This window comes from Mus musculus, chromosome Y (assembly GCF_000001635.26).
Source record: "Mus musculus strain C57BL/6J chromosome Y, GRCm38.p6 C57BL/6J".
NCBI lineage: Eukaryota > Metazoa > Chordata > Mammalia > Rodentia > Muridae > Mus > Mus musculus.
In genome coordinates this window covers 72967007-72977780 of record NC_000087.7, presented here as the reverse complement: position 1 = coordinate 72977780, position 10774 = coordinate 72967007, and the positions used below count along the sequence as shown (strand labels likewise).

At 35.6% G+C, this 10774-nt stretch overlaps 1 protein-coding gene across 1 annotated transcript; it reads left to right on the top strand.

Annotated features, from left to right (window-relative positions):
- The first annotated feature begins 9071 nt into the window (after nt 1–9071).
- Gm20848 (predicted gene, 20848) lies at nt 9072–9755 on the top strand. Its single transcript, XM_017318831.2, has one exon. It carries the CDS (start codon nt 9072–9074, stop codon nt 9753–9755), a length of 684 nt encoding a protein of 227 aa, XP_017174320.1.
- Nucleotides 9756–10774: the final 1019 nt, after the last annotated feature.

Here is a 10774-nt window from a genome sequence, read left to right as displayed (position 1 = left end):
ACAACTTTCCTAACAACCATGGCAAAATAATCCTGTGTAGTAATATCACCAAACTATTTTAGATCGTCTCCCCGTTAATGTAACAATCATTGTAGTCATCAAATGGTTTCCAAGTAAGATCTGAGGCAATTACCATATTAACCATTTTTTTTTTGGTTGGTTAATTGTTTGGGGGGTATTCAATTTGAAATAAACAGGAGATCATTTCCTGCATGAGAACAACGTGGAGGGAGCTGCCATTTTGAGTCAGTTCAGGAAACAGATAGGGACTAAAGATAAAAAATAAATAAATACTCCAAATGAAGGCAATTTTTAAACCTTTCATAGCATGGCAAAAAACACTGTAGTCATTTACATACCAAAAGCTAGAACCTCTTTGTAGTGTTGGCATTGGGCTTACCATCCTAGTCTCAGTATACTAACTTACTTGAAAATTATCATAAAAACATACACTGAATATTTTGTCTTTAGATCTCTAAAAACCTCAGAAAAACTTATCAAAATAACAGACTACAATAAATTCAAGAGAATCAGTTTCATTTTATTTCAAAAAAATTTAGGCTTTTTATAATATTAAATATTTGTTATGAGTAATTCTAGCTCATTTGGTCATAAATATATATGTTTTTAGGAAAATAATTCTAAAAACTTAAAATGCATGTTTTGTATTATTATGTATAACATTGGCAAATTAGATAAGACATGCTCATTCATGTTAAACTCATAAATCTACTCCTATTTTCTGAATCTCTTAAAAATCAGAAACCTCGCTAGGCAAGATCTTAAACTACTGTTCTCCTGTAGGCCATGACATTTTTAGCAGATATTTAAATGTATTAACTGATCTACTAATGAGTAGAAATCTGAAAGACCAGAATCTCTGTTGCCTTTCACATAATGACTCTATTCAATGTAAACTATGACTACAATTAGAAAAATACTGAAATCCTAAAGTCAAATCCTCACCTCTTTTATCAGTCATAGAAAATCTTTTAATAGCTATGATACTGTAATCTGTAATCCCAGCACTTGGCAGTTGAATGCAAGAGGATCAAGGCCTTTGACTGTCCATAGCTATATAGCAAGTTTGAGGTCAGCATGAGTAATGTAGGACTGTCTCAAATAAACCTGTCCCCTACAAATCAAACAGAAATATAATGTTAGTATAAAGATATAAAAATAGTAAATATTGCTGTCACTTCAGTAGGAAATTGTTGACCAGAAATACTAAAATAAATGTACAATTGGAATTTTTTTACTATAATTTTGAAGGGAAAACTATTGAAATCTGGATATCCATAGAGTTCCCTGTTTAGAACATTATCCTGACAGCATATAGCCCAGAACTGGTAAGAAGCAAGGCTTGGAGAATCACAGGAGTTGCCTTGCCCAGACTTTAGAGATGGCAGCAAATAACTGTAAGTATCACCTGTTATTTTAGACTGAGGAAGTGCAATTGATGATGACATGTTCCAATATAATAATAGAAAAACAAACAAACAAACAAAAAACTAGTATTTCTGCTTTAGATCTTGGCAGGGCAATTCTAGCCCCATCGTTTGACAAAAGCACAGCACACCTCAGAAAATTGTTTTGATGACATCAACAATTGTCAGACTTAAAATCTATTGATGTGCTTCAAACATCTCTCATCTTCCGGGGTTATACATGGTGGTATTTATGAGACCTCTAAATGATCCCTAGGAATAGGAGCATAGTGTGTAGAGTTGGGAGAGGATATATAGACTGGAGAGATAAAATGGGAAGCATGGTGATCCTTGGATTGCCTGTGCCACATACCTTTGCAGTTGTGGTAATAGATTCAGTGCAGATTGACACTATGAGCACTACCCTAGCACACAGTACAGTGCTTTCTTTTCTTTTTCCGGGCTTTTGCCTGTGACAGGGAATGTAGCTTGGATACTACTGGGTATTGTGTGGAAGATAACAATCATTGGATCAGTTCAAAGCTTTGGGAGCTGCCAGTTAATAGGCTAAGCTTCAGACTACATCCTACCAATGGATAAATAGGGTCCAGTCTAGATGAATTTCTGGATCCCCAGGATACATGAATAGCATGCAGTATTCTAGAGTAGTATCCAGCTTAATGATACTTCTGTTGCTCTTGTGTCTTTCCCTCTTCTGTATCCCCCAAGTTCATTCCGCTTTCTTGGCATGACTCACAAATGAGCCTTTGTGTATTATCCTGTGGTATATGAGAGGAGTTGTCTGAAGAGAGATGAAATATTGAGTCATGGCAAACACAACTGTGGAAATGGAAACCATCCAGGGGCAAATGTTGTAAAATTAACATAGTCTGTGAAAGAAAAATGCTTTTGCTTTCAGAAGGAGAGTGAATGGAGTTTTTCACTTAGCTGGAAGGGGGCTAATAAAGACCCTTTTTAACTGGAGAATTTAATAAGAATTAACCAAAACCCAGGTGCAATTATTCTTACAGGAGTGAACTGGATAGATGGGTAGAGTTTGGCTAGTATAAGATAATTGATTTAATGACTTTTGAGGTCCTTTTTCGAAATCATGATCAATAAATTCTGCCCTCTGTGACATATCTACTATATTTGTTTGAAAGATGAATAAACTAGGATACATAGATATAGCTTTATAGTATAGTTCTTGAACTTTCATGATGTGACAATTAAATCTGTATGATCAGGACATATTTAGAGCTCTGCATTAGGCACACATAATCTATAGCTCCTGGGGACATACACGCAAATGAACAAACATGACTTTATAGTGTTTCTTGTTTTCAGAATGGAATACATTTTATAAATAATCTAAAAGCAATAGGTTCAGTTTCTATGTTCTTAGAGACAGAACCTTAAAGACCCTAAAAACTCTAAAAAATAAAAAAGAAAAAAGAAGAGAAAAGAAAATAAACTTGAAGCTTTAAATAAACAATAAAAACCCTAAAACAAACAAACAAACAAACAAAAAAAAACATAAAATTTTTGAAAAAATAAAACTAAAAGAACCTAAAACCCTAAAGAAAAACAAACAAACAAAAAAAAATCAACAAAAAATTCTAGATCTCTACAAAGACCCAAAAAACCATAAAATAATTACCACAAACAAACAAACAAGGAAAGAACAATAGCCACACTAAGCCTTAAAAAAAATCTTGCCAAATACACTGAGAACAACCCTAAAATCATTTAAAAACCGTAAAAAAAAAACCCTAAAACAATAAAGCAAAACCTAAAACCCTAAAAAACCCTAAAATTATTAAACAAACACTAAATGACCCAAAAAAAGCTATTTTTTAAATTCTTAATTAACATTTTTAAAACCCTAAAATTCTATAAATAAGAAAACACAAGAACTCTAAAAAGACCCTAAAAAATTATAAAACCCTAAAAAAAAAATCCAAAAACTCTACAAGTCTAGATCCCTAATGAGACAATAAAAAAGCAATTAAAAAAAAAAAAAGAAAATGAAAAGATACAAAACCACCACCCCAACAACTACAAATTCTTCTGCCTTAAAAAATCGCCAAAAACACAGGAAAAGAAAATCATTTTCCAAACCTTATTAAAAAAAATGCTTAAAACAATTTTTAAAAATTCCTTAATTATATTAAAAAACAAAACAAAACTAAAAAATAAAGAAATACCCTAAAATACTTTTTTTTTCTTATAAAAGAAAACATTTATTTGGGGGCTTGCTCACAGTTTGAAAGGGTTAGTCCATTATCATCATGGTGGGAAGCAGACAGGCATGGTGGCGGAGAGGTAGCTGAGAGCTTCGAATCCTGATCTGAAAGCAGCCAGGAGAGAGAGTGAGGGGGAGAGACAGAGAGAGACAGAGAGAGAGAGAGACAGACAGAGAGAGAGAGAGAGAGAGAGACAGAGAGAGAGAGAGACAGAGAGAAACAGAGACAGAGACAGAGACAGAGACAGAGACATAGTTTCAAAGTCCTGGTATGGACTTTGAAACCTTAAAGATCACTCCCTACTAGGAGTGATCACACCTGTTCCAACAATGCCACACCTCCTAATCCTTCCCAAATACTTCCATTAACCAGGGAATCAAGCAGTCAAGCATATAAGCCTACGTGAGGTTGTCTTATTCAGACCAAGACACTCATTAAACCTTGTAACAAAGCCAAGTTGAAAAGCAGTACTGTACAAGTGTTATGAGAAAAGTTGCTGGGACCAGGCTTACATTGCAATGCAGTGACCTGGCAACTCACTCAACAACAGTAAAAAGACCCACAAGAACTGTAAAACCCTAAAAAAAGTTCCTTTAAAAAGTTCTAAAAACACATCAAAACTCTGAAACTCAAAATAAAATCCTTGAAAACCCGCTTAAAAAAGCAAAACAAAAAAACAAACATACAAACAAACAAACAACAACAACAAAAAACCTACAATACCCTGAAACCCTAAGTAAAATCCTGAGACTATAAAATCAATCCTACCCTCCCCCAAAATACCTACAAAACCCTGAAACATTAACTAAAATCCTAAGATAAAAAATAATCCTAAGCCTATAAAAAAAAGCAAACACACACACAAGAAAACAAAAAACCCTTACAAAATCCTAAAACCCTATAAAACACTAAAAGTATAAAAAGAAACAAAAACAAAACAAAACACAACAACAAGAAGAACAAAATCACACAAAAAACTACAATTATCCTAAAATTATTTATAAACACTAAAAAGCCCTAAAACCCTGAAATACCTTAAATAAATAAATAAATAAATAAATGAATAAATAAATAAATAAATAAAATAAAAATAAACCTCAACCCTACCCAAAACAAACAAACAAACAAGCAAACAAAAAACTTATAAGGACAAAAAACCTTCCAAATTTAAAACCATTAAAACCCTAAAACTCTAAATAACACAAAGGGCTTTACCCTCCCGCACACCCCCCCCTCTAAAAAAAAAAAAACCTGAAAACTGTAAAATACTAAAAAGCCCGAAAAAAGCCTAAAACATTAGAAAAAGTAAATCAAAAGAAAAAAAATCTAGAATCTTTAAACAAATACTGAAATAGTCCTAAAATACAAAAAAAAAAAAAAAGAAAAAGAAAAAGAAAAAAAAGAAAAAGAAGAGAAAAATAAAATTCTGAAAACACACCTATTAGCTAGGCAGTCATTCAACTTACAGAGTTTAGCCTGCTTCTGAGTGCTGGTATTAAAGGGAAATAAAACTATACTTGACTCCTTTTTGTTTGTATAATTGTTTTCTAAAATATTTTTTTTTCTCTGTGGGTGAGTATATGTGTGTGTGCGTGTGTGTGTGTCTGTGTGTGTGTGTGTTGTCCAAAGAGGTCATCAGATCGTCTAGAACTAGAATTGCAGGTGGTTGTGAACAACCATGTGGGTGTTAGAAATTGAACCCTGGTCCTGTGCAAAAGCAATCAGTGGGCCTAAGCAGTGAGCTATCTCCTCAGTCCTTTCTGCTTGCTCTAATCTCTACTTCACTATTCATCTTGCCTAAATATGTCTTTATTCCTACTTCTTCTGTCTGTTTTTATGTGATGAATTCTTGTTTGCTTTTCTCTTGTTTCTCCAATTACAGCACCAAGATTCTTCATTTCCTTTTGTTTTGGAAGATTCTCAAGGAATCTTAAATCCAGACTTTAGGGCAGTTATTTAAAATTCACACCTGGGGATTAATCTTCAGAAAATTATTTTTGGGAAAAACATGTGATTATTTCAACATCTATAGTAGTGTGGGGGCATTATTCTCCCTACGTCATGTACACTTAAGATGTTTAGATACCTCCTTCCCTGTGATAGCCTTGCAGCTCACTGAGTGACATGTGCATTTGATGATAAATGATACACAAACTTTGAAGCACCTTACCATATCCTGCCACCCATATCATGTTCAACATAGCAAGAACCACAAGTGAGTTGAAAAATACAAATATATTTTTTAGTGTCTTGAAGCTATAATCCCCAAATTAATCAAAATATTATTTGGACTCTGTTACTTTATACCAGTGTTTTTTTTTAAGTGTACAAGTCGCAGGCCTTTTCTGTGACCCTTTGCACAGGTTTACAGTGTCCTTTTACCATCTTCATCCTCCCCACTATCCTCCATTGCTATCAGATCTCCCCCCTCCTGCTGCGCTTACTCTTCCAAAATACCTCCTATTTTTTAATGTCCCTTATTAAATTTATATTTTTACAATAGTCATTTTGAGTTTTACTTGTCTAACCTAATATATAGTATTTAACCATTCCATCCATTTTTTTGAAAACAAAGCGCTGCACTAATACACATAGATGAGAAATATATTTCTCTCTCTCTCTCTCTCTCTCTCTCTCTCTCTCTCTCTCTCTCTCTCTCTCCTTCTGTCTCTCATTTTTAAGGCATTCATCCAGTAGTTGACATCTTAAATCACTCCATAGCATGTATGTTTCATACAGTGAGGCAATCAATATTGATGATATGGATATGTAGTGGTCCTTCTTAGATTTTATTTTTGTGAACTTAAATCAACCTGGGAAGATAGAATCTCAGATAAAGATCCTCCATCACATTGGCCTGTGGCCACACCTTAAGGAATGATTTTTTTTTTTGATGACTGTTGTTGAAGGATCTAGCTCTCTATGGATAGTGTCATATCCTATGAAGATGATGTACAGGGTACGGTGGGGACCGTGGAAGGTACTGAAAAGGATTTTTTTTGAAGAACTGAAGATCTATGTGCCATGAACAATTAAAGTGTCCTCTAATTTGTAAGTAAATTTTATACATACCTGTGTCCAGTATTCTGTCTACACATATTTCAAAAGTAAAATTACCTCATCTATTTCATCCTGTTTTACTGCATTTAATCTATGAAATTACTTATAATCAGAAGTGCTGGTAAATTTTTAAAACCTTTAAAATATGACTGGGAGATATCAGGTTTTTTTTTTTAATTTTATCACAACTTTGTAAGCATGCCCAAGATCTATGTTGTCCTCTTACTTTCCAAAGAATCCATAATTCATGATTGCCATTGGTTTCAATACATGTCATTTAACCCTGTCAAATTCCAGGTTTGTTTGCATAAAAATAGTCCTCCTCTAACTGTGGGTTTTCATAAAGTGAAAATTGGTGTGCTATCCAGTGTGCTGCCTCAAAGAATCTGGCAATATTTATGATAAGAAGCACAGCTTAAAGATAACCAAGGGAAAGGTTGGAACATGAAAAATAACCACCATGGATGTTGTCAAGGCAGAAACCAAAGACTTTCTCAGAACGAAAATAAAAACATAAATGAAACAAAACAAAACACAAGCCAAACAAATAAATAAAAATTCAACACTCAAACAATAAAAACCATGCAAGGGTGTAATTCTTTGGCAGAATATTACTCAGATCATCAGGCCTTTCAGTTGGGATTTCATTTATTATTTCTAGGAGGCCATATGAAAAGGTAAATTCGAGATGCTGAATGTTTCTGAGTGTAACTAGGGAAGGAACCAGCCTGAGAGGGGTTCTATGATGTAAGCTGAACTAGGGTGATGTCACAGAGCACTGGCTGGAGGTTGCGCATCTATTCCACTTGGAGGCGCTAGAATCCATTCAAGGTGAGTTCACTATCTTCACAGTGGTGTGTCAAAGCCAGGTCATTTTTTCCCACAGGCTTTTGGTGCCTGGTCTGTATCAGGAGATCTTGACGACTAGGATATTTTTCTATGGGTAAGTACATTTATGAAGTAATTGGGACCCTCATAGCTACAGAAAGCTAAAAATTTTCTCTCCTACAGTGAGTTACTGTACATTCTACTTTCCCCATGTTTATTAGCAAGGGAGATGAATGGTCTAGGTTAGTTTATCTCCTGAATTTATTATCCTTGCTAACCATATCTAGATCACAATTCCACTAAAATGCCAAAGCTCCTGTTTGTCCATGTGCATGTTAGAAGTTATTAGTTCTAAAAGGCTGATATTGCCTCGACTTTTTGAGTTGTTCTTGAGTTCAGTGATGCAATGGCTTCATCGAATAATTCTGAAGCTGGGTCAGGAGAAACAATAAAGAAGGACAGTGGTGTGCTGTGTCCCTGGGAAGATATTTGTGAATGCAAGAACTTAGCTCAGAGCTTACGCGTACAAGAGAATCATGGTGACCCCTCTGGCCTTTTTTTTTTTTTTTTCTCTTCTTCTTGATCATTGCGGGTAATTGTCATAGCACCACCTAAATTGACATAGAAATTCAAGGAGAGGATCCTCATCAGAGACAAATTTACTCAGGTCTGAAGAAATAAATGTTGATCTGAGTATGTTATTCTGAGCTCTAGAGAATTACTTGTTAATTACACTATTTTTATTTCCTTGTTTCCCTTGTTTCTTTGTTTCTTTGTTTGTTTGTTTGCTTGCTTGGTTAATTTTATTTGAGTTTCTGTATGTTTAGATTTGGCTGTCAGGAAACTCACTGTGTAGACCAGACTAGTCTTTCTCTCACTAAGGTCTGCCTCACTCTGCGTCTTGAGTACTATGATTAAAGTTATGGGTCACCACCACTTCCTATTAACTTCTCCATTTGATTGTTTGTTTTGTTATTTTTTGTTTGAATTTCTCTTTTGTTTGTTTTTCGTTTGATTTTCTTCTGTTTTCTTTTACTTGTTGTTGTTGTTGTTGTTGTTGAGACAGGGTTCCTCTCTATAGCACTGGCTTCCCTGGAACTCACTTTGTAGACCAGGCTGGTCTCTAATTTAGAAATCTGCCTGTCCTTGCCTTCTGAGTTCTGGGATTAAATGCGTGTACCACCATGGCTGACTTATTAACTTCTTATTTTTATAAAATTAATTTTAGGAGCTCAAATCTGTTTAGCATAGTCTTCTTCACATGCTCAGAAGTTCTCGTAGAGAAGAGTCTTGGTCCAGCATTCACTCCCAACCCATAACCATTGCCCATCAGGAATTCATATATATGACAGAGGCAACAGCATTGTGTCTGGCGTAAACGGGCAAGATCTTCAGTCCCAGGCAATGGGCAAGTATGATATTTGAAGAGAATGGAAGCCACTTAGACAGTGTGATCTAGCACAACAGGTCTACAGCCAGGTAGAAGACAATACCTCTGAAGAGTCTGAGCATGACATCACTCAAGAAGAAGAGTAGGAGGAAGCCTTCTTCCCAGGCCCTGGGGAATATTGTTGGCTGCAGAATTTCTCACGGGTGGAAGGAAGGTAATGAGCCTGTCACCCATTGGAAGGCCATCATTCTAGGTCAACTGCCAACAAACCCTTCTCTTTATTTGGTGAAGTATGACGGAATTGACAGTGTCTACGGACAGGAGCTCCACAGCGATGAGAGGATTTTAAATCTTAAGGTCTTGCCTCACAAAGTAGTTTTTCCTCAGGTGAGGGATGTCCACCTCGCAGGCGCCCTGGTTTGCAGAGAGGTACAACACAAATTTGAGGGGAAAGATGGCTCTGAGGACAACTGGAGTGGGATGGTGCTAGCCCAGGTGCCATTTTTACAGGACTATTTTTACATTTCCTACAAGAAGGATCCGGTCCTCTACGTCTATCAGCTCCTGGATGACTACAAGGAAGGTAACCTCCACATCATTCCAGAGACCCCTCTGGCTGAGGCGAGATCAGGTGATGACAATGACTTCTTAATAGGTTCCTGGGTGCAGTACACCAGAGATGATGGATCCAAAAAGTTCGGAAAGGTTGTTTACAAAGTTCTAGCCAATCCTACTGTGTACTTTATCAAATTTCTCGGTGACCTCCATATCTATGTCTATACTCTGGTGTCAAATATCACTTAAATTTAAAAAAATCACAAAGTACAGAAATGTAAACTTATAGGATTGAAAAAAAATGTTTGTTTTCCTGTGTTGGGTACCTATGGGTCTTTGACAACCTCAGTATCTTTGTCAATAAAATTTGTTTTGTTCTAAAAATTAATACGTGTGACATGACATGCTTTTAGTGAACACTTTGTTGGAAGAGATGGACTATGGTAGAAAGAACATCAAAGGAAGATGAAAGTTGCAACGCAGGCTGTGAACAGTGCATACATCTAATATCACACAGGCTAAAATGGACAGGACTTAGACTCTGTGGTCTGCATAGTGAGCAAGGAATTGGAGATATGACTTAGAGGAGCAGGGATGGCAGCAAAAAATGGATTTTTAGGAAGAAGCAGAGAAAGACAGGACATAGATAGAATCTCTGGTATGAAGTCTGAGGGAGAAACAACAAGTTGGGGAAAGAGTGATAGATAAAAGGAATGTGGCCTTGTTACACAAAGTGCAACCCAGAAAACTGATCCAAAGAGATTCAGAAATCAGACAAAATAAGGTTTCATTTGAATAATGAAACCAAATGAAACTTGTCTCTCATTTTAAGATTTATTATCTTTATTTATATGGGTGGGAGTAGGGCATGAGCTTGAGAGTATAGGTGACCACAGAGACATGAGTTGTCAGATCCCATGGAGCTGGCATTAAAGCTGATTGTTAACCATTGGATATGAATTCAAGAAAACAAATCCAGTTTTTTTGCGGTACAGTAGTGCTCTTGACAACATGGTCATCTATTCCCATTAAGATATCTTTTTAAGAAATCCAATATTAACATGCAGAAAAGAGACCAGGTAGAAGTTAAGAAAGATTAAATTGATGGTGACCTTTAAAAACAATAAAGGACACACAAAGGACTAGAGGACACTGAGGGACAAATGAATTCTAAGATGAAGTTCTCAAAATGTGAAGCAGGAGACCCAGGAAGAATAGAAATTTTGTGCAAATAGTTAAAATTGGGCATATCCACATTAGGTTCTTTG

Coding starts and splice junctions, on each gene's coding strand:
- Gm20848 (XM_017318831.2), top strand. CDS start 9,072: ATGACATCACTCAAGAAGAAGAGTAGGAGGAAGCCTTCTTCCCAGGCC.